This window comes from Cryptomeria japonica, chromosome 3, assembly GCF_030272615.1.
Source record: "Cryptomeria japonica chromosome 3, Sugi_1.0, whole genome shotgun sequence".
Classification (NCBI taxonomy): domain Eukaryota; kingdom Viridiplantae; phylum Streptophyta; class Pinopsida; order Cupressales; family Cupressaceae; genus Cryptomeria; species Cryptomeria japonica.
This window is the reverse complement of record NC_081407.1, coordinates 899,175,129-899,200,405: the sequence shown is the minus strand read 5'-3', so window position 1 is coordinate 899,200,405 and position 25,277 is coordinate 899,175,129. Positions and strand designations below refer to the sequence as shown.

At 37.7% G+C, this 25,277-nt stretch overlaps 1 protein-coding gene across 1 annotated transcript in view; it reads left to right on the top strand.

Moving 5' to 3' along the window:
- LOC131066383 (auxin transport protein BIG) overlaps positions 1-25,277 on the top strand; it is a 62,066-nt gene that overhangs the window by 11,709 nt on the left and 25,080 nt on the right. The window contains exons 2-6 of the mRNA XM_058001136.2: positions 5,410-5,516; positions 14,177-14,339; positions 14,525-20,706; positions 20,913-21,524; positions 21,651-21,831. Coding sequence (XP_057857119.2) covers positions 5,410-5,516; positions 14,177-14,339; positions 14,525-20,706; positions 20,913-21,524; positions 21,651-21,831 — 7,245 coding nt within the window. The remainder of the gene's footprint in view (positions 1-5,409; positions 5,517-14,176; positions 14,340-14,524; positions 20,707-20,912; positions 21,525-21,650; positions 21,832-25,277) is intronic.

The following is a 25,277-nucleotide window of genomic DNA, read 5'->3' as shown; positions in this document are numbered from 1 at the left end:
CTTGAATAAGTTCGCCCAATCCTTGGACAAATTCGCACAACTTTCTTTGGTGATTTCGCACCTCTTGTTTGCAGAGCTAATTCGCTGATTTCATGGATAACTGAATTGTATTTGCATTTGCAATTTAACCTTTATTTATATGAGTCCTTAGCCTTTATTAAATCCAAGTCGGCCTCCCTCTTTTGGCGCCAATTTATATATTGTGGCGTGGAGTATTTAGGGTGGCGTGGAGGTATAGGGCTGGGCTCAACTTGGGGGCACGTTACCCCTTTAGGATAGGACCCAGTCCTATATGGGTTCGGATGTTGCCTTAAGGCAATCCGAACCCATTTTTACCTAGTTACAAACAACACTCCCTCTTAACTAGGGAAGAAGAGAATACATAATTTGAACCTTTAGAGTTCCATCTAGCACACAAGCATAGATTGGATCTAGCACACAAGCATATAATTACATCTTCCACCTAGCACACAAGCATAGGATGGTTCTAGCACACAAGCATAGAAAGTGTAATACACAAGTGGGTCTTTACATAATTACAATTTTCTATCTAGCACACAAGCATAGAAAGTGTAATACACAAGTGGGTCTTTACATAATTACAATTTTCCATCTAGCACACAAGCATGGATTGGACACAATTCATTCTTGCACACAAGCAAAGAATGATCAAAGTGCTGCAGATAGAGTCACTGAGATTGGAGGTCCCTCTCAATCAGAGTTCCGTTTTCCACGATACCAAGTCTGTCTTTGAAGTATTCGAACTTCACTCTGGATAAGGGTTTGGTAAGGATGTCCGCAACCTGTTCATCCGTGCTAATGTACTTTAGTTGAATGGCGCCTCTTTGCACCATATCTCGAATGAAGTGATAGTGTGTTTCCACATGTTTGGACCTGTCATTGAACACAGGGTTTACTGACATCTTTATACATCTTTGATTATCACAATGAATGGTGGTAGGACCACTAGCTTGACCAAATAATCCAACGAGGAGTTTGCGAAGCCACACTGCTTCTCTAGATGCAACAGATGCTGCAATGTACTCAGCTTCTGCAGTGTTCAATGCTACGGAAGATTGCTTTCTACATGCCCAAGAGATCACTGCAGAGCCCAAGTTGAAGCAGATACCCAAAATACTTTTCTTGATACATTCATTGTGCAATCTATAATTTGAACTCAGCCAACACTCCTTAGAGAGGATCACAACAAGTAGCCAGTAACCATAAGTAATAAGTAACCAAATCACATAATGGTAACTCATCATGGATCCTTTTATAATATTCATCTTGCCTTGCCTGTAGAGGATGAATCCTGAACTTTATCATGTACACCTGCAAGACATGAATACAAACACAAGTATATATATGCTCATCATGGACTCTTTTCGTGATATCTATCACGCATATACACCATTCATTGCCTGCTAAGAATGATGAAGAGCTTCCATTTCAATCTTCTTTCAAAGAAGATTGCAGCACCAACTTTATTTGCACACGAGTATTCTCCTTAATCTTCTCCCAGAGAAGAATGCATTACCTTTACCTCAATCTTCTCCCAAAGAAAAATGTAACATCAGAAAATCATAATCTTTCATCTTGCTCACAAGCATAGAATGAAGTTACATAAGCCATAGTCCTCCATTTTGCACACAAGCAAAGAATGAATAAACATAATCTTCTATCTAGTACACTTTCCATCCAGCACACAAGCATAGGATGAAAATCCATCTTTTCTACCATCTTACATTGCCCGCCGAGGATGGTAACAATTACTCTTCTCCCTGAGAAGATTACACTACCACCCTACATTAGCCGTAGAGGGTAGTTGATGAAACACAATGCATCATTGAGGTTGAGACTCCTTCTCAATCAAGGCGGTGTTCTTCACAGCTCCAAGTCTATCTTCTGAAGTACTCAAGCTTCAAAAGACTTGGTGAGAACATTTGCAACACAAGATTATCCTGCCATAAGACATTGAATTTTCAGGTATCTCTATATGACTCCGATAATAAATAATTATAAGAAAGCATTCAACAAGAATTTGAAAAACCACACAATTTCCTTGATATAGTTCATGCTCCAATGAATTTAGCTTCAGCAGTACTTAGTGTGACTGAGGACTGTTTTGCTGTAGTCCTAAGAGATCATAGGGTATCCAAGTTACAACAAGAGATCGAAGTGACTTCCCTTATCTAAGACACTTCAGAATCTAAGTTAGCCTTCTGAGGTGATTACAGTCTTCTGCTCACAATCATTTGAGATTTTCAAAATGCAACAAGATATGCTTGGCAACAACAACATGCTTCAACCTTGATCATGAATTAGCTGAGGCATCCACCAATCAGCTGCTTGTCTTCAGATGAATCTGCAAAATCAGACTTTGCTACAGACATCCTCAATCTTTATGTTATTTTTCATAAAGGTTTACAATCCATTATTCTAAATATCAAAAGTATACTTGACTTGGAATAATTTGGTTAGATCCTTGACATATTTCTAATCCTAGAAGACAATAAATTTAGATCCCTGCGCTAATTATTCCTTATATTCCAATGATGAGAATAGAGTTAAATCATCACATCAAAAACCCAAATACTTTAAGAAAGGAAGGTAGAACTTTACAAAACCCTAGACTTAACAAATGATTGTCAATTCTTTAAATACTAAGTCTTTATTGAAGACAGGACTCCCTCTTAATCCTTAATCAAATAAGAATCAATAAAGGAACCAGAAATAATATAACACTGAAGATGCTACTTGCTTTTCTCTTACTTTCACCTTCTGGAAGGTGAATTTTCAGAAAACCTTCATCTTTAACCCCGAGAGGCTGAGATACAACCTAGTTCCCATCCAAATAACCATGCCCGAAAGGATCCTTATATACTTATTCAAGCAAGCAAAATACATAAGCCAAATCATCTTTCAAACTGAACAACTAAAATTGAGATTTCTTAGAAACCCAATCACAAGATATAGTATGGCTACATACATATGATTGATAAATATCAAGTAGAACAGAATCTTCATACTTTGCTGAACAAGATCCTAATTATATTCAGCTTTGGTGGAAGTAGAAGAAGTTAATGAGTAAAATGCTTACCTCAGCCTAAAGAGATCTCAATGCTAATCACAGAAGGAGACCAATGACTTGATCATCTTTCACTCTTCCTACATATGCTATTTACAACAATACATTCTAACTTCTACTATGTAGGAAAGAGCATCATCATAACCAATTAACTGAAAGCAACCTGTCATGCATTTATTTTAATAGGTAAGTGACACATAATAAAACTGCATTTGTCACAACATTTAATGACATGAGCTTGAATGCAATAGGGATGATATAAGGATGGTAACTTGGGATAACACAGGCACAAACTTGCTTGTAGACCTACAAGGATAAACACTTGACACAGGGAACCTCAAAACATGATTGGCCCAACACGGGTTAATTCAAAGAGAATATCATTTTCCTTTCACACAACCCAACAGGGGTTTTTACAAAACTAAGTAAGCACAAACCCATAACAAGCAAATATTGATAATGAAACCCTTATTATTACAACTTGACAAAGAAACCCCATATAAACAAATTGACAAAGTTATTCAACAGGAATACTTAACCTTCAATTATCATAAAGTCTCTCATCACAAAGTTAATAAAGAATTAAGAAAAATACACCTGTTGATGTTTAGATATCACTGACACTGGAACTGAAAGCTTCCCCAGAAGAAACTATCTTTGCATTCTATCTTCAAAAGGCCATAATTCGCAATCTCCTCTTGATGTGCCTTAGCACAGTCAGCTAGGGTTTGAAGATTGGTGGGAATACAACTGATTTTGTTAGCAATACAAAATAGTAGTTGCATGTCTAGTAGCAAAATAAATCTACCATACCATCAAAGATTCAATCATTATTAAAATTGGATCGGATCACATCAAGGGTTAAGAATCATGAAATATATACCAATCTAGGGTTTAGACCAATTCTGAAAATCAACAACTCTGAAGGTCTGAATAAGGTAATAACTCCACAGTATACACTTTGCATTCTAGAGATCTGAAAATCTGAAAGGAGAAATATCAGCTACTTCCTTCTTTGATTCTTCACTTGAATCTCCACAATCTTTAATGAATTAAAGAATGACTCCTTGATGAGGACCCGATGATGCCCTCTAACTTCACCCCTGTCATTATCCTAATAAAAGACGAACAACAACCTGAAGGTAAGAGCTTACTGAAATCTGAGGGTTAGTATAACCTTAGCTCTGATACCATGTTAAATTCGTGCCCTAGATCAGTAATCAGATTTGTAACATTTAATCATGCCCTAGTTTATTAATCAGATTTGTAATTTAGTAAACTATAATCAAGTAAATTCAAGAATGAAACAAGGAACCAAGAGACAAACATAGATACCCTGGGAAAACCTCCAAGGAGGAAAAACCCAGCATTAAAGACCCACAGGTCAGATTATGTATTCACTCTTATTGCACAAATACAATACTTAGCTTGCTTTTCTGAATCTGATCTTTAGATATCAGATCTGCCCTTTTTGTATGCTTCAAGACTGCACTAAAATGCCCTATATCCTCTTGAATAAGTTCGCCCAATCCTTGGACAAATTCGCACAACCTTCTTTGGTGATTTCACACCTCTTGTTTGCAGAGCTAATTCGCTGATTTCATGGATAACTGAATTGTATTTGCATTTGCAATTTAACCTTTATTTATATGAGTCCTTAGCCTCTATTAAATCCAAGTCGGCCTCCCTCTTTTGGCGCCAATTTATTTATTGTGGCGTGGAGTATTTAGGGTGGCGTGGAGGTATAGGGCTGGGCTCAACTTGGGGGCACGTTACCCCTTTAGGATAGGACCCAGTCCTATATGGGTTCGGATGTTGCCTTAAGGCAATCCAAACCCATTTTTACCTAGTTACAAACAACAATATTTACCTAAAAACAAACATATATTATATAAGGCTATTTCTAGTTGTTATTGTAATTTGTTCTGTTTATTTAAAATTGGCAAATAGTTGATACAATTGTCAATAGTTATGCTTTATTGTTGCTTAACAGGATGCATTATGAAGCGGGAATGAATTATATTTTGAATAAGCTGCTTAGTGATGTTATACTTCTTCTATCCAGATCTGGATCCTTGACTTGGGATAATATGTTTGTTTCCAGTTATAAATCAAGCACAGAGAATTAATAGACCTGGCTGGGGGAAAGGTTAACTAAATATCATAAAAATGATTTTTAGTTCTTACTATAAAATAATTTCAGAATTGGCTTTTATTTGAATTTATTCTTTTTTCAAGTTCTTGGCTTTTATCAATATCTTTTTTTTAATAATAAGCAAAGTGACAGAAAATAATGCATAGTTCTGATTTCTCTTGGGCAGATGATGATGAGAAGTCGTTGGTGGCAAGAATATTTGAGCTGGCTGTTGAATTTTGCCTCTGCTATTTGAAGAATAACGCATTGATTTGGCCAGCTCCAGATGAGCAGGTTTGTTGCCCTCAACCTTAAAGTACAAATTGTTTTCTGTTAAATTTCAATTTGTCTAAACTTCATTCTATATGGGTGTATTAATTATAAAATAATTGGACAACAAAAACCCAAAAAATTCAAACTAAGTGACTTTAATGGTGATAATTTTAAATATTGCTTTTATTTTATTGATCTTCTTTGCAATATAAGGTTTCTCAATAGCTAAAATTTAAATATATAGAACTAGATGATTTGCATGGTCATCATGGATAATTGCATGTGCATTCAAGGTCCTGACTTCTTCAATTTTCTAACCAAGTATCTTCTCATTCTCACATCCATTTATTATATAGAACGACTTATTGCTTATGACATCTTGCTTCAGCAGAAACTTTTTTATCCTAGAATAAATTGAAAAAGCATCGAACAAAAACTTCTTCCCTCTGACAAATGTGTGCTAAGTTTTTATTCTGGCTAGTTTGAAGAAAAAAAAAACATTGAACTATTGATTATCATTTGGTTTTGTGATTTTTCCAAAGGAAACTTATATTAAAAGCCCATAAGAATCATAATTTTTAAACAAAAGTTTTTTCTCAAAATATGAAAGTGGGACATTTTATTATGATGTACTTCAGTGAACTTTCAAATGGTATCCTGTTGAATAAGATTAATAATTTCGTCAGTACAGAGAAATGAAAATGTGGTGCTTGAACTCATGTAATTTCCAGAGTCCATAATTTTTAGCTTTTCTCATTTCTGGTTTTGAGCCGTGTGTGATACTTTTATCATCAACGTTTTGGATCATACTGCATGATCCATCATCAGGATGAAACGAATAGTGAGCGTGAGACCTGTTTTGGACAAGAACGTGCAAAAAGAAGTGAAAAAAAATTAAAAAACCCAATTTTTAAAGCTGCTGGAGATTGGCAGCGTCGATCATCACCTCCAGCCTGAGGAAGACAAATATGTAAGTGGCCTAATCGGCCTAATCGACTAAGGAGTGTTGATGCTATGGTCGGATTCCTTCAGGCTGACATAGATAACATTAAGGTTGTGATAATATTGTGATTATATAATATAATTATATTATATTGTGATAATATAATTATGTTATATTTATTGTGATGATATTATTATTGAGAGATAATATAACTATAATATATTATTATTATGAGATAATATAATATAATTATTATATTATAAATATATATTATAAGTATTTTATTGCATAATAATATAATAATTATTATATTGTTATTAATAATATAATTATTGGAGACCAACTTGGAAGAGTGGTGACCCTTGGTGAAGGGGCACCATCGATATGTATAAAGGAAGAATAAATCTTCCTCTCTAAAGCAATCGATAAAAGAATAAAATATACATAATGCATATACATCAATTCAACATGGTATCAGAGCCAGGTCCAGGCTAGGAGCCCCAAGCACACGAGCGGTGTGGCTTAAGGGGGGGTGTTGGTGTTGGTGTTGGAAATAAGCCACACCCGGACCGATGATGGACTGGTCCAAGAGGGGCCAGTAGCTCAGTGGTAGAGCACTCCAGCAGCATATGGAAGGTCCTAGGTTCAAGTCCTAGCTGGTCCATGTCTCAACAAAGGGATCAGATTTAGACCCTGAACTCAGGCTGGATTGAATTGGGACCCAGGCTGTCTAGGGGCCAGACCTGTAACTTAGGTATTTAAACGTAATACAAACGTTTTGGAATATTAATTGAAGGAATTGGATACAAAGTGATAATTTCCGACTTTGATAAATTCGCAATATAAAGCTTGCAAGTTTTGTAGAAGTAATTCAATTTCCATGACAAAATCATTCAATAGTAATTAAAATCAAGATATGCTTAATAAAATCTGTTGAAAAAGTAACAAAATATTTTCTTTGAATTGATATTAACACTGAATAGCAATTTCAGTACTATGTAGGCATGAGAATTACCATTCATCGATACCTTCCAACAAAGTGCAAAAAGGCACTTATTTATACTATTTACCAAGAATTGCATGAAAGTAGATAAATTAAACTAATTGCACTTCTAACCTAACTACAACTGCTTGCATGACATATAAGCCTTATTACAAATAATTTACCCTATAATTCTAAAATTATAATCACACGATTGTTAGTTGAATCGATGATCAAAATATTATAATTATTGTTTAAAAGCTCTTGTCTTTTGCATGATGAGGTAGGTGATCTAAAAATAGTTGACTCTACTATCAATAGTGAACACTAAAAATAACATGGGCTCTTTGTGCTAAACAAGAGATTTTTAAAAAATAGTACAACTATATATAGTTTTGGCCAAAAATTCAAAATCCCTTAATATGCTCTTCTGCTTGAAAATGGTGAGGGCTAAAATTAGACTTTTCATCAAAAGGCCCTGAATGACTTTGATGATTTTGCAGCTTCTCTAATCATGACTAACCCTTTGGGAAACCTTGAAAATAGACTTTTCATCCATCCCTCATTTGCATATGCATGGCATTCTTCTATTAGGTGTGCCTAACTATTGGCTGACAAAAAGGTGTTTTGTATTGGTGCATGCCTAAGCTTAGAGTACACTTGAACCATAGGCAAAATGACAACAAAATTTCCTCCTTTGTATTGGTACATGCCTATACACTAGAATTGAAATTTTTAGAAATCCACCATTGTTATATTGGTGTGTGTTGATGCTCTGAGCAACATTTCCTTACAAAAATGAACCTTCTTTAAGTGCATGCCAATTTCCTACCATGTGCACATACTTCAAAAATATCTTTGTTTTGTTGTAGAAGCCAATGCTTGTGTATTGGCATGTTGAAAGGCTGATAGGCGCATGCTAGTACATTTTGCTATTTTTTAAAATTTCCACACTTTGCTTAAGGCATGTGTCACGAGCCAAATGCACTCCAATACATTGGCAATCACAACTTTTAATTTTTCTTTCTTGGAATGGCACGCTTGGAATCTCTTCCATGAATCTTTAGGCTATCTTTGTGTTATCCTTTACTTTCTCACATATCCTTCCTTGTGCAAGTGTTTTCCATTTTTCTCACCACCTCATTGTCAACGTATCCTATTCCTAAAGCCAAACTCCTTTTTTACATCTTGAGAGACTTGTTAATTATAAATGCATGCCATTACTCATGGCAAAGCACACTTGTGTGCTAATACACTTGGAAATTTTTGAAAGTCTTTGGCTCCTTTGTTGAGGCGTGCCTAGAATCTTCTTTATGCTCCTATGTATTGTCTTCAGTGATACATCCTTGAAACTCTCTTCACGTGCCCTTTGATTTGTGTAGGTGTATATCTCTGCTTGGTACATCTTGTTGCATCTTTCATTCCTTTTTGCAATGACATATTGATTTCTTCAATTGTTTGAATTTGTTATTCTGCAGGGTTACCGAAAAGAATCAACAAGATGATTCGTAGAAGATAAGATTTTGAAACATATAAAGGGTAGTGTTGACGTGTTTTTTGTACACGACCAAACATAGAATAAAATACCTAAAGGTACCTTATCCTCTCTTGAATAAAGTCTCCGAATGCTGAAGATGTCGCGGAAAGGATCAATCGGGATGACTTCAAGGTTCTTTTCTGTAGGATCTCTATGTGTGGATAAGCTCTCTGTGGTATGATGTGATTTGCTGGAATCACAAGGGGACTTGCACTTAATGACTGAACGTCTGATTTGCTTTGAATATTGCTGGAACACAAGATTTTACCGGCTTTGATTTGAAAAAAGGAAAAAAGACGAGGGCGAGGAAAGGATCTAATCCTAACACTAAGAATGTAAGAGCAATGAATGATCTTTGATGAAATTCTAACTAAGTCTTGTTTTGACATCCCAGGACCATCTCTACAAGGTTAGTGGGATCTTCGAAGGAAAGCTTTATGATGTTCAAATCATCACTGCAGGCATAGACACCATCAAGCTGATGCATATCAATGAAGAAGCGACAATTGAAGTTAAGCTTAAGCTGAATGATTCCAGTTGACTACACAAGGCAAGTCTGCAATCAACAAACTGCTAGTAGTATGGATATACGAATTTCACCATCAATCAAGCACATTTCTTCCACTCATCTAATAACACGAAATCAAATATGAGAAGTATAGAGACCATGCAAATTGTCGAATTGACCCATAAATTTCACCATTTCTTCAATGAAGTTACAAGTCTTTTACAACAACATCTTGGCAACAATCTTTGCCTTCTCTCTCTACTCTACTCTAATCGCTATTCTATCAACTAGCTAATCACCTTCTACTACTGACTATCTGTCTTCTATTATTGACTATTCTATTAGCCTTTACAAATGAAGAGCCGAGGCTTATTTAGTGCCCTTAATACAATTCAATGGCTAAGATCAATTTGAGATCAATGGCCAAGATTCAATAATGAAAACCCTAATTAGGGTTTGTTACAACCATTACATAACATTTAATGCTTGACCAATGAAATAATTGTATTAATTGGACACATGTCTTCTCTGAAAAATTCGACCAATGGATAGCTGGGGTAGGTACATCGAAGTTTGTGCCACCTCCCATGAGTTAGGTACATTGAAGTTTGTGCCACCTTCCATGAGTTAGGTACATTGAATCTGGACATGCTGAGGTGGACCAATCCGACTGGAGGAGTGATGACTAGGATGCCACCTCGTCTAACACTTGCAACTTGGGAGATATTCAATTTGATGTTGTTGAGAAGCTAGCTTTAATTAACTCTTCTGGAACTATCTGCTCCTTCAACGAACCCTTGCTCTAACTTCTCTTGTCTTTGATGTGCAGGATGATGATGTACTTCGCCTTGGAATGCTGGATTGGAAGAAGTCATTCCTGATGATACTTGACCGAAGAAGGTCGTCCTTGTCGATGCTAGATTGGAGGAGGTCGCCCTTATCCTTGCGTGATCTTCTTTGATGATACTGAGCTGGAGGAGATTATCTTTGTCCTGGACTGGATCTTCTTTGATGAGAGCCTGCCGACCTGTAGATACTCCAGCCTCAGGAGTCGCCATCTTGATACCTACACAACATTTCAAAATTAGTAATATATTTTGAAGTCTAGAAATATAGACTAAAAAGGAAGATTTAGGATTTTAATTAGGAAACTTCATGATAAATCTTGAGTTATCATTTCCTAATTAACCATGCGATACTTAGACTTTTCAAAACAAATGCCCAAAAATCAAACCTTGAATAAGGATGCCAGGATAGTTTCGCCATACCTCCTCTTGAGTATTAAACTCTAAGAAATGATGCAAAAAAATGGATTTTGCCAGGCAAAATTTAAATCAAAATTCTCCCTTGGATGAATTGCGCCTCCTCTAGCTTCAAAAAGAATAGACTCCACCCTCTTTGATCTTCAACACTTAGTAGAAATTCACTCCACTCTAGCTAGATTTCGCTCCTCCAATTCGCACTTCAACATTGCACTTGAAAAAGGATGAATGAATGATTTTAATTGTGGAAAAACACCTCCAATATATAGAGCGCTCACCCCTTTGCTCCCTCTAGGCCGACTTGGCAAAAAAGAGGTTAAAAATAAATAAATTTCCAAAAAAAGGGGGGCCGTCTTGGCAAAATAAGTGAAAATAAGGCCTTGTGCGCTCTATATTTAATTTTAATTTAATAAAAGTCAATTTTAAATGCCTTCACAATAAAAGTTCGATTTTTTTTTTTAAGGCTTAAAATCAATTTATTAAATGCCAAATTTGTAATGTCAATTTAATCTTAATTTTCCACATTTCAACTTGAAAATCTCCTGGAGGGTAAATTGATATCCCGTTAACGTGTTGCACTTCAAATTTGACATTTTTTATGAGGAAAAATAGGTGAAAATGCAAATTTCGCTCTGGACCTGCACTGAGGGTCAGTAGTGATTTTTCATTTTTGCTCAAGTTTAGCACTTTTCAACCTCCAAAATTTCTTCAAGACATTTCAACTAGGTCCTTTCACTGAATTGCAAACTTAGCTCAATCCAATTTTGGAGAAAAGGTGTGATTTTGAAGTTTCTCGTTGTGGGCCCTCTCTGAGGGTCCGTAGCGATTTTTGCAATTTAGGCTTGATTTTTTATCATTTTTCATTAAAACTTCATTCATCATTTGGCAACGCCCTTCCTTAATCCACTCCAACTAAATTCGCTTTGGTGTTGCAAGGTTAAATGAGGATTTTCAACAATATCGCTATGGGCCCTTTCTGAGGGTTCGGAGCAATTTTTCGCTGTGGGCCTTCACTAAGGGTCAGGAGCGATTTTTCATTTTTTGACAAAAATCATCAAGTTTTAAAGGCAAAATAATATTCATCTTGCTCTTGGAGGTCTTTTCTCCTTGTCCAAACCTTGCCTTAGCACCATTTTGAAGAAAACATGCATTTTTTGAAAATCTCGCTGTGGGCCTTCAGTGAGGGTCCGGAGCGATTTTGTGGTTCTAGGCAAATTCCTTCATCTTTTAATCTTCAAATCACCTCCAAGGCATGACACATCACGTCCTCCTCCTGTCCAAGCAAGTTTTTATCTCAATTCTTCAAACAAAGGAGAGAAAATTGGAAAATCGCTATGGGCCCTCTCTAAGGGTCCGGAGCGATTTTTGTAATTGCCTTCAAAATTTTGATTCTCAACGATTTCTTTTCACTTCAAGGCTTTTCAAACATCGTTTCAAACCCATGCCTAACCTTAGCTTTCCTCAAACTTGGGTGAAAAATTCGCATTTTAGGTTTCTCGCTGTGGGCCTTCAGTGAGGGTCAGGAGCGATTTTTTGATTTTGGGTTGATTTCATCTTGTGTTGATCCTCCAAATTATATTCAACGGATAGAACATGCTTTCCTTCATCCCTTCCAATCATAAAATCACTTTGATCTTGCAAGAATAATGCATATTTGAAAATCTCGCTGTGGACCCTCTCTGAGGGTCAGGAGCGATTTTTGCTCCCTGGACCAAAATGCTTTACTTTTCGTCTCAAAATTTCTTTGCTAAAGAAGATTTCATCTTGTTCTTTGCTATGAGTATAAATTTATGTCCAAGGAAGGTCAAAAAATGTGCACACAAAGAAAATCGCTCTGGACCCTCTCTGAGGGTCAGGAGCAATTTTACCTTTCCTGGGCAAAACTCCTTCAATTTATCATCTTTGATCAAGTCTGGATACTTCATTATGCTCATTCTATCCTTCACCATGCTTTTGACATCTTAAGTCGACCAAATAAGGCTAGCAATGACCCTTATAAGATTTCTCGCTGTGGGCCCTCTCTGAGGGTCATGAGCGATTTTTCTGTTTTCAACAAGGTCCTTCATCATCTCAAGTTAGAACTTCTTTAGGCGGGTGGAGAAAGTCATTTATTTCCCTTTCATGCTCAAAACTTAGTCCTTTTCCATTGCAAAATGAAGTGAATCAAAATCTCGCTGTGGGCCCTCTTTGAGGGTCAGGAGCGATTTTTGACTTTTTGAACTCTCTGACAGGATAATTTTATGGAATATAACATTTAAGTATAAGAAGGAAATGTCACTTATACTTTAAGTTATATTCCATATATACTTTCAGGATGTTTGAGAGTGGTTTCAGATCTCCAGGAGCCATATTGCAAAATCTAGTTTTTGGAGGTTTTTCAGTTTCCAGACTTAGTCAAATTTCAGGATCAGGACATTCCAGACTTAGTCAAATTCCAGGATCAGGACTTTCAGACTTCATCACTTATCAACTTGACCTCACTCAAGCAGAACCTGCTATCTAGGTGATCCCCTTGGCGACACTCAAAATGCAAAGGCCAACTAACAAAACCCTAAAAGACCTAGAAAACAAACCCTAGAAAGCAAAAAGCAAGGGTCCCCATTTGCAATGGGGCGATGTGTGAAATGGTCACAACAGGTAGATAAGTGAGGTTTTTGTTTCATAAGGTTGACAAAATACAAAATTTTCATATGGGTACAACACAAGTTTTTTATGGTTAATTTGCACACAAGGGAGCACAATCAAGATTCAACTCAGAAGAGGACCACTTTATTGTATGGTTAGTTTACACCAAGGGAGTTTACACTAAGGGAGTAATCAAAATAAAAACCAGAAGATTTTAGAAGATGTGCAAATGCTACTTCTGATTTCATAGGTATTGAAATAGGATTGATTGATTCCATAGAGAATGTAAACCCCTAATATATAACAGAACAGTAGAAGCTGCTGCATGATGGCAATGATTGGTGTACAATGAATCTACAAGTGGCTTCTTACATATGGTGGACATGACAAAGTATGAGTTTAATAATAAAGAGCTGATTCACAATATAAAATATTATGACAAAATGGGCAATGTTTTTGAATATAACATATGGGAACTTTTTGAATATAACATATGGGAACTTTTTCACTGGCTTTTGCACCCACAGTGGGCAGTCTGTCTATCTCAGGTAATATTCACCGGTAAAGTGCACGTGTCTATTTTTTCTGTCAACTCTCTAGTTGACTTTGCTATCAAGCAATGCTAATTCCATGAGAATAGAGAATAGAGAATGTGATGCTGATGAGTGATTGTATTATATTAATATAAACAATGAATATCTATCCTGACATTTCACTTTGACAAATTGATATTGAACTATTATACTGTGTTTGTAATATTTATGGTAGTTCTCAATTTTATTTAGCATATGTATGATCTGTGGTATTATGAACTTTTTTGGCAGGCATCTCTATTAGTGCTTCTTGAAATGACAGTTATTGATGGGAGAGCAAGAGAGGTGGCAACAACTTTGAGGCCTCTGCAGAATTTGCAGGAGTTCTTGACTCTGGCTTATTCCGACTCCTCATCAGAGAGATTGAGCAAAACCATAGAGTATATGCCGCAAGGTAGATAACTTCAATTTGGCATGGTCCAGTTTTTTAACATTTAAATTTACTGTTCAATACTTCAAATTTATATTTGTGAAAGACGTGTAATTAGACTTGTGTTTTTTAATCACATCTACATTGTATATTGCCTGTTTTCTTAATGAAAATAATAATATGTTTTGTTGCAAATGCTTGTGGAAAAGGTTGTATGCTCCCAAAGCAAGGCAAGTCAATGGGGAAGGTTATGGCTATCTTAACCAATGAAAGTCCTTTGTTTGATGGTGAACAGCCAATTGATCTCCAGGAATCTAGCTTTTGGAAGGTCAACAGTAACATGATATCTGTTTCACAACATCATGCAGTAATCCATCTTGGGAGCATGGTGCACATGGTGGTTCTTTGTAGGGATTTGATGCACTCTCTTCAGTTGGTTGAGGAAAATTCGGAAGAGAAAGTTCTATCTAGAATAATGTTGATCACAAAGCTTTTGAAGGTTCTTCTTTCCCTAGCAAAGGCAACACCATTCACTGTATCAAGTAATCAGTTGCTAGTAAATATTAGTGAAATGGCTGACCTTTTGCCTGGAGTGTTTAAGCTGAGGTTTGAGGCTAGCAATTGTGATCTTATGAATGCAGAGAACAATTTAGACCATCTACTTCCTCTTATGTTGGAAACGTTCTTCCAGTTTGTTCATAGTGTAGTTTTAGATGATAACATTTTTGAAAATATCCGAACGTTTATAATTGCTGCTCTACTAGACACCTTGGATGGAGGAATGTGGAGGCTGGACAGACCGAACACAGTTCAACAGCTTCCTTTGGTTTACAAGCCTCAGGTTTTTATCAAGATTTTGAGATTTATTCGTGATGTCAGATTGCAAAGCCATAGAAATATTTATTGGAAGGAAACAAATCACGGAGATCAATCAGGAGACAAAGAGAGGGCTGATATAATATCTGTTGCATTGTGTTGTCACCTTCGTTCAGAGATTTTCTCCTTGATTGGAGAGCGTAGCAAGGAAGAACAGATAAATGTAATATTTTCTTCAGCAGGTCCCTGGCTAGACAATCTAGTATCTCTTGCAAGTTTTCTGCATTTTCAAGGAGTAAAACCAAGGCCAAAGGGTGATAAATCATGGTCATCATGTAGCAAGGATGGTGCAGCAGTAAATGATGCAGAGTCTGTAAGTGGTCATGAAGATGATGCCCTTTTTGGAGATCTTTTTTCTGAGGCTAGTAAGCAAGTTGTTTGTGATGGACATGAGCAGCCTTGCTCTACAAATGAAACACTTTCTGACTGCAGCAACATGCCTTTGCATGGAGCTACTGAAGTCCTTAGATTTCTTAAAGAGTGCATTTTTTCACAAGAGTGGCATTCGTCTGTTTTTGAAAAAGCCCGTCACCAACTTACCAAAGAACATGTCAGTGTTCTTTTATCATTGCTACAGTCTCAAGCTGCTTCTTCTGATGGAAGGATGGAAGGGAGTGACCCATCAGAGATTTCCTTTCAAAGACACCTTGTTGGTCATTTTTACAAAGCATGCTTTGATCTCTTACATGAACTTGTCACGAGGCATTCTTTATCCAATGAACTTGAAGAACACCTAGTAGATCAAGTTCTGAAAGTAGAGGATGGAAGGTATGCTTATACTGATGATGCTCTTGCTCTGTTAGCTCACATTCTTATTATCAGGGCATCTAAAAGGTCCAATTTGGGTGAGGATCCGCTAAGATTGAAAATCTGTAAGGGTTATGTTGATTTTATTGTGGAGAAAGTAAACATTTTATACACAAGGTGCCTGAATGTACGAGAAGTCTCTGCAAGCTTGCCATATCTATTTCACTTGGAAATTCTACTCATGGTATATCATTCATCAAGTGCATGTGAAAAAACCAAGATGGCAGAGATTACATTTTTGGCTTTAAGCAATGTGAGTAGTCCTCCAGCAGAATTTAACAACACACAATTGGCTTGTTGGTCTTTGCTAGTTTCTCGACTAATGCTGGTCATTCGGCACATGATTCGTTATTTCACTACCTTTCCATCCTGGCTGATGTTGCACATGAGGAATAAGTTGAGGCAGGGTTCACAGGGAGAAGATCTCCATTTATTCAAAGGTGTGGGACATCTTGAATCATGGGTGTACCATGTAGTACAAAATGTTATAAATTTGAATGAGGGGATCTCAGGAGAGCAAGGGATGGATGATCTCTCTTTTCAGCTTATTGATGTCAGTGGGTTTTGTAATTCAAGTATCATAGAATACAATGTCCTTCAAGATTTGGGTTTGGATTGGACGGGTCTGTATTCTGTGATTTCATGCATTTTGGAAGCTTGGCAGGGTAAGACACCTTCCCAAGTGGAAGAGCTTATACTAGAAAGGTACTGTTTTATTCTTGGCTGGAGCACTTTATCTGATGTTGGATTTAAGGATGCCAGTGTTCTACCATGGAAAGCTGAACCTGAGGGCAAGTTGCTTGGAACTGAATGCTTCATACATTTTAGCAGAGTTTTGCGCCATAACATTAATTTGGCCCATTGCGGGGAGCTATCACAGCTAACAAGTGTCCTTTTGGAAGTACTTTCTAAACAGCAAACATTGCATAAACAGTGCAATTTGAATGAGAAGGGTTGGGTATTTTTAAGGCATGGAGCATGGCTATCTCTAGTCATATCATTACTCGAAGCAGGCTTGTGGAAAGTGTCCCAAGGAAAGCGTGATGTTTCAAGAGACGATATGCCTTGGATAGAACAGACATATAAGGATACCGCGTTTCTCACGCTATGCGAGCAGTTGATTTCTCATATACTGGAGGAAGGGCAAACAAGCTTGCTGCTGAATATTTTAACATCCTTTTTAAGCATGTACGTTGGGGCACTACAAAATGCTGCACTTGTTGTTCTTGATGGTAAACAGTGTGAAAATGATACACTATTTTCCTTAAATTTACTCCTCAAAACAGGATTGGACAAGTCAAAGGAGGAAGCGATCCTGGAGAAGCTTGGAGCTAGGTTTGAACTGATAAAATCTATATATGCAACAGTTTCGAGCTTGGGAAGACTTGTGAATCAAGAAAATACAGGGAATTTGAATAAAGTTTTTCTGAGTTCTTTATTACATGGTTTCCCATCACATGGTCATCCAGGGAGTGCAGTGTTAGTGTCAGCTATCCTTTCAGTGGAAGGTATTTTGGATACAATTGAGGAATTTCTCAGGACAAGGGATGAATTAGGAGAGGCTGGCATGGAGGCTGAAGTTTTAAATTCTCTCATTGAGATAACAATGACCATGAAGTTTGACAGACGGTTTGAGGGTATACATGATAAATGTGAGGTGCTCTTAAATTATTTGATTCCCAAAAATGAAGAGAGGCACATTTATACTGATCTTTTTCTAATCAAGCATATGGAAGGTCTGGTAAATGAAATGAACTCCAAGGAGATAAACTTGGCTGTACGAGAGAATCTGATCACAAATGCAGTTGATACAGTGGAATGTCTTAGGGTGGATCCAAGTAAACTTGATGTGCTTAAATATTATCTGGGTCATGCTGGGGAATCAGATACGTTGAGCCAGTTGAAGTTAAGAAATTTTCTGGGAGAACATGGTAACCTTTTGGCTCTTGTTGATTCTTTGGATGGATGCCATAGTGAGTCGGTAAATGTAAAGGTGCTGCAGCTGTTTGTTAATTTTTTAACAGATGATCCTAGTTATTTCAACATAAAGCAGGATTTGCAGCAAAAGTTTTTATTGATGGATTTGCCTACTTTGGCTGAATGGTTGGAGAAGAGGTTGTTAGGATATACCATTATATCACCATCAGGTATTGCATCGACACATGGAATTGCCAATTCAGTAAGGGATTCAGCAATTGCTTTCATAAATGCTCTTGTGTTACCATCGTCTCATTTAAAATCTAGAGAGCTTCTTGATCATTTTCTTGATGCAATGCTTATCAGTCTCGAGAAAGCATTTGTGTCATTTGATATTCCAAGTGCAAAAGCCTACTTCAATTTTGTAGTTCAGCTGGCCAATGGTGAGCCTGCCATAAAGCAGGTTGTCAAGGGTGCAATTAATATGATGGTCAAGCTATCTGCTTGTGAAATCCAACTTGAAGGATTGAAGTTTATATTTGGCTTCCTGATATCTGTATTGGCTGCATTTGGTGCTAACAAACATGTTTTGGAAAAGTTAACAGAAAAACCATGGTCAAATACCAGTTGTAGCAGTGGATCTGCTATCTGTAAGTTGAAGTCAAATGTTACTAAAAAGAACACAGATGCACTAGTTAATCCAATTAATCAGGGAGCTCAATCTGCTGCAATGGAGTGTGATGCCACGTCAGCAGATGAAGATGAAGATGATGGTACATCAGATGGTGAACTGGCTAGTATGGACAAAGAAGATGATGATGATAGTAATAGTGAACGATCACTTGCTTCAAAGGTTTGCACGTTCACATCTAGTGGGAGCAATTTTATGGAGCAACATTGGTACTTCTGCTACACATGTGACTTGACTGTTTCCAAGGGATGCTGTTCTATTTGTGCCAGGGTATGCCATCGGGGCCACAGGGTTGTATATTCACGTTTAAGTCGATTCTTCTGTGATTGTGGAGCAGGAGGAGTGAGGGGTACAAGCTGCCTCTGTCTGAAGCCTCGAAAATTTGTTTCCTCTAGTACTGTGTCATCCAGAGGGGCTAGTAGTGTTGAACCATTCTTGCCTCTTCCAGAGGACAGGGATCATCTACAACCATCTGACAGTGACACTGATTTTGATGATGATGGCTTCATGGACAACGAGAAAGCATTTAAGCTATCCATTCCTAAAGAGGAAGAAGAAAGGGTGCTTTCACTTTTTACAGATCTGGATATTGAAGACCATGTTTTGTCATTATGTAAACAGCTTCTTCCTTGTCTCAGTGTGGGGTGTGATTCAGTATTGCCAAATGATCAGAGGATAGTTTTGGGTGAGGACAAGGTGCTCTCTTACAATCTGGATCTTCTGCAACTAAAGAAGGCATATAAAAGTGGTTCCTTTGAGATGAAGATAAAAGCAGAGTATTCTAATGCAAGGGAACTTAAATCCCATCTTTCTAGTGGCTCTCTTGTTAAATCTTTGCTCACTATTAGCAGTAGAGGCAGGCTTGCAGCAGGAGAAGGGGATAAGGTTACAATCTTTGATGTGGGACAACTAATTGGAGAGCCAACTGTTGTACCTGTGACAGTAGATAAAACTAATGTTAAGCATCTCTCCAAGAATGCTGTTCGCTTTGAATTAGTTCATCTTGTATTCAACCCTGCTACTGAAAATTATTTGGCTGTCGCTGGATACGAAGAATGTCAAGTTCTTACCATCAATCCTCGTGGGGAAGTAACAGACCGTCTTGCAATTGAGCTTGCTTTGCAAGGTGCGTACATTAGGCGAGTGGCCTGGATTCCTGGTTCTCAGGTTCAACTCATGGTTGTCACTAATAAGTTTGTTAAGGTCTATGATCTGTCCCAGGATAACATCAGTCCTATGCATTATTTTACATTATTGGAAGAATCGATTGTAGATGCAGAATTGGTGCCTATCTCACAAGGCCGATTGGTGCTTCTTGTCCTTTCACAACATGGACTGTTGTACAGACAGCTAATAGAAGTAGGAGGCTGTACTGGAGCCCAGGTTTTGGTGGATACTATCCAGCTTCAGGATAGAGATGTTCAGTCAAAGGGGATATCGCTATATTTTTCATCAGCCTATAGATTGATTTTCATTTCTTATCAAGATGGATCAACCTTGATTGGACGATTGAATCCCGAAGCCATGGCAATAATGGAAGTATCAACTGTGCTAGAGGATGATCAAGATGGTAAGTTGAAGCCTGCTGGCATACATCACTGGAAAGAATTGCTTAATGGCAGTGGTTATTTTGTCTGCCTCTCTACATTGAAGTCAAATGCTCCTCTTGCTGTCTCTATTGGACCCACAGAGCTTTGTGCACAACAGTTGCGACTATCTGGAAATTCATCTTCCTCTTGGGTTGGTGTTGCAGCATACAGGCCTCTGTCCAAAGACAAAAGTAGTGTTCTTGTTCTGCATGATGATGGTAGTTTGCAGATATTCTCGTTTGGAGATATTGGGACATGGGGATCAGAAACACATTCTTCCGTTATAAGTCCTGAGCAGGTAAAGAAACTAGGATCTGGAATCCTTAACAATAGGGCGAATGCTGGGGTCAACCCAGAGTTTCCACTGGATTTCTTTGAAAAGACGACCTGCATTACTGCTGATATAAAGCTTGGGGGTGACGGAATCCGAAACAGTGATTCAGAAGGTGCCAAGCTTAATCTAGCCTCAGATGATGGTTTTTTAGAGGGCCCCAGCTCATCTGGATTTAAGGTTAGACTAAGCATGTTTTCTTGTTTGGTCATGTTGCCTTTGGTTTCATTGTTTGTATCTATTGAATGTACAGTTTTGATATTTAGATGACTAATGGGATGTATAGAAAGTTGAATGTAGAAGCAAAATATTTTGTCATTTTGATTGTGTTCTGCATCTATTGATACCATTTGTCTTATTGACTCCTTTTTGTTTTTAACTTGCAGGTAACTGTGTACAATTCAAATCCAGACATTGTAATGGTAGGTTGTCGTGTTCAAGTTGGTAATACATCAGCAAGTCACATTCCTCGTGAGCTTGGTATCTTTCAAAGGGCTGTTAAATTGGAGGAGGGAATGCGATGCTGGTATGACATGCCGTTTACCAATGCAGAAGCACTTTTGGCTGATGAGGAATTTACATTGACAATTGGCCCAACATTTAATGGCTCCTCTCTTCCCAGAATAGACTCCTTAGAAATTTATGGCCGAGCTAAGGATGATTTTGGTTGGAAGGAGAAGGTTGATGCAGTTTTGGATATAGACACTCAAACATTGAGTGGAACATCTGGATCAATAGCAGGAAGAAAACATAGAAGCATGCAAACTGCTTCTATTCAGGAACAGGTAGTTGCAGATGGCCTTAAGCTCTTGTCTGGGTACTACTCTTTATACAGGCTACTATCAGTTATTTCTGAGGAATCTGGGCTGGAATCAAGTAAAAGAAATTCTCAATCATTATTAGAGGTGATATTCCAAACAGATAGGCAACAAATACTGCAGTCAGCTGGTCGTCAAGTTCTGCAAGCTTTGTATCCTGTGAAAGAGACATACTATCAGGTATAATTGTCAAGACTGACAAGCTTTTCTTAGATGATGGTATCATTGAAAGATAAGTAGAAATGCTAGAGTTTATAATTTGGAAACCAGTTAAATATAATTTGCTTTTCTATTAATGGCACTCAGGTAAAAGATATGATGCGCCTCTCTGGAGTTGTGCGAACTTGTCCAGTCCTTACTTCTAAAATAGGAATAGGTGGTGCAACAACTGCATGGGTAATCCAAGAATTTGCTGCTCAGATGCAAGCAGTTTGCAAGATCGCGTTGCACCGGCGGCCTAACTTAGCTGCATTTTTAGACAGTAATGGTATTCTTTTTTCTCTGTCAAACCCAGACTATATTTATTTGAAGTGGATGTATTTCATATTCTTTTTCTATGTTGTTTCCTCTTTCTTATCTCAGACATTACTCTTACCTGAGATGGAAAAAGAGACCTTTTTTTAGGGGACTTTGCATATAGATCAATGGATATTGAAGTGGCTGTTCATATTCAATACGTGCAGTATAGTAATGAGTATGTGATTCACCATTCAATTTGCTCACTTGTGGTCCTTCATGCTTTGCTAAGAGTGGAGTAGCTTGATTTTGTGATTTTCCTAGTACACAACTGACATGCTAGTAATGGGGTGTTAGTGAATCTGCAAGGCCCAGTTTATTTGAGAGTCTAGTAGCTGGCTAGGCTGTAATAGCTTGCCATGGTTGTGTCAGTTTGTCCTAATCATGGATTTTCTACAATGTCTAACATCTAGAGGAGTTTTGATTTTTTGAGTCATCCAGCCTTTCCAGACCCTTTTGGGAAGATTATTTCCTGATACAGGGGGCCAGACTTGGTTCTTAAATGCAAAATATTTACAGTGGGGACATTTGCACTTGATATACATATATAACTTGAAAAACTAGCTATGAAAAGATGTATAAGAATTACATTTCAAATGAAACTTTGGCAAATTAGTAAAGTAACAAAATTTCAAATACTAAATGCTAAGATTTAAGATTTTCATTTTAATTTTAAATACTTGAATACTAAATAAAATTTGACAAATGAAATTGTCAAATTGGAGATTTGTATTGTATCAAAAATATCATAAAGATGATTACGATAAGTAACATGATGAAGCTATATGTAGACCGTAGACCAGTTCTTCTCAATAGTTGAAGAACTAGAACTGAAATAGCAAACGAATGGCTAGAGTGGTAGTCAATGATTTTGGTCCATGATAGTTCCACCACAAAATTGGGTCACCCTGTGCCATAGTTGCCATATCCATCTTAGTTTCCTTAGTTGATCCACTTAGTCTTGTACCACTTAGTATAACCTAAAGAATCTTGCCTTCACCTCAACATCATTCTATTAAGCATAGTCTTGTACCACTTAGGATTCAATACATAGGCAACCATATGCAAGGGAGTGTTGAGTCTGTCCCATCTCTGTTGAATGATTGTCTAAATGTGCTCATTGTAGAATGCTAAAGTGGGGTTTGTTGTGGCCACATCGCACATCTCCCCATCAAGATGGGGACCCCCCTTTTTTTAGTTTTTGCCCTATCTAGGAGTGGTCTCTCTATGCTCTTTTCTAGTGAGTGGAGTAGAATAGGTCATCAAGTGTTGCAAAAATGATTACTAGATGAAGGACTCAAAGATTGAACAAGCCAAGCAAAGTTTGGTGAAAGAGTTAAGTGAAGAGTCATTCATAAGGTCGCCCACCTTGCCCCAACTTGAGAGCAAAATTTTCATCAAACCGTTTACCTTGGTCCCTCATTGGTGTTGGTGTTGGAAATTAGCCACACCCGGACTGACGATGGACTGGTCCAAGAGGGGCCAGTAGCTCAGTGGTAGAGCACTCCAGCAGCGTATGGAAGGTCCTAGGTTCGAGTCCTAGCTGGTCCATGTCTCAACATGGTATCAGAGCCAGGTGCAGGCTAGGAGCCTCAAGCACACGAGAGGTGTGGCTTAAGGGGGGGTGTTGGTGTTGGAAATAAGCCACACTCGGACCAATGATGGATTGGTCCAAGAGGGGCCAGTAGCTTAGTGGTAGAGCACTCCAGCAGCGTATGGAAGGTCCTAGGTTCGAGTCCTAGCTGGTCCATGTCTCAACAATTGGAGCGAAATTTGCCTAAATGCCTTGACCACGTACCTTGCTCAGGTCCTAGAGCGAATTTTTGTTTTAGGTCTTGTCCTTCTGAAGGTCACAGAGCGAATTTCCTCTATAGGTGTTCTTAAGGGTCGAATTGATGATGCTTTCATGTGGAGAGATTGGAAAACTTAAGGCTCAAATCGATGAGGTAAAAGAAAGTGGTGAATTTCAAGCCATGTCCTTGGAAAGGTCCTAAAGTGAACTCAAAGTCTTGTCCTTGCCACGGTCCAAGAGCGATTTTTATCTTCAAGATCATGTCCTTCCTAAGGATATTGAGCGAAATTTTTTATCAAGACCATAGAGCGAATTTCACCTCCAAGTGGCGTACCTTGCTAAGGGTCCAGAGCAAATTCTTCTTCAAATGATGTACCAAGCAAAGATCAAGAACAAATTTTTCCAAGTAATGATCAAAAAACGAATTTGCCCAAGTGAAGATCAAAAGCGATAGTTTTTCTTATCAACATCATGTCCTTGGAGAGGACATAGAGTGAATTTCATTTTAGGTCCCGTCCTTCCAAGGGACATTGAGCGAATTTTGTTTTAGGTCTTGTCCTTGTCAAGGGCATAGAGCGAATTTCATTATAGGTCCTGTCCTTGGAAAGAACATAGAGCGAATTTCATTTTAGGTCGTGTCCATGCTAAGGACATGGAGCGAAAATTTCACCAAGGTCGTGTACCTTCCAGGGGTCATAGAGCGAATTCTACTTTTAGGTCCTGTCCTTGCTAAGGACGAAGAGCGAAATCCTTATCAAAGAGTCTTGTTCTTGCTAAGGACATGAAGCAGACTTTTAATTTGACCTTGTCCTTCTAAAGGACCTAGAGCGAACTGATTTTGAGATGGCGTACCTTTCGAGGGTCAGAGAGTGAATTTTGATTTAGGGCCTGTCCTTCCAAAGGACCTAGAGTGAGCTGATTTCAAGATTTATGTCCTTACCAAGGACTCAAAGCGAAATTCTCAAAAGCAAACATTTTGGCGCCAAGATCAATTCAAAATTCGAATTGCTAAAAGAGTGAACTTAAATCTGTTAGGTCGACCAGCATCAAGGAAAATAATTAATTTTTTTTTTAAAACCAAGTCGGCCTTGCATCCCAAAAGACTCACCCATTCACCTTAGGTGCCTATAAAGGTAAGTTCAAAAGAATCATTTTAACACCAATTCAAAACATAATTCCTCTTTAAAAGTTAAATTTGGCAGCAGATCAGTGGATCATTCTAGCAGGTCAGCGAACTCCACCAAACATCAGCGAATTTCAGTCAGTATATACAGCGAATTTCAGTCAGTATATAGGGCGAATTTCACCATTAATTGCAGGGCTGGTCTTTTGAAGAAGGCGAATTTGTCATTTGAAGATCAGGTGGAAACGAATTTGCTCAATAAAGAGATCTATCATACAGTGAATTCATCTTGGGACAGCCCAGATTTGTCTTGAGACATCAGAATTGCATTTTAAACTGTGAATTCATTGATTAGGGTCAGTCCTTTGATTGAAAGGGAATTGTCAAAATCAGAGGTAAGGACTGCATTTAAGATTAAAATCAGGTCTGATTAAAGGCTGAAAGGCATAATTCATTCAAGTTAGGATTCATTGTCTAAAGGTAGGTCAGTCTTATGAAGCAT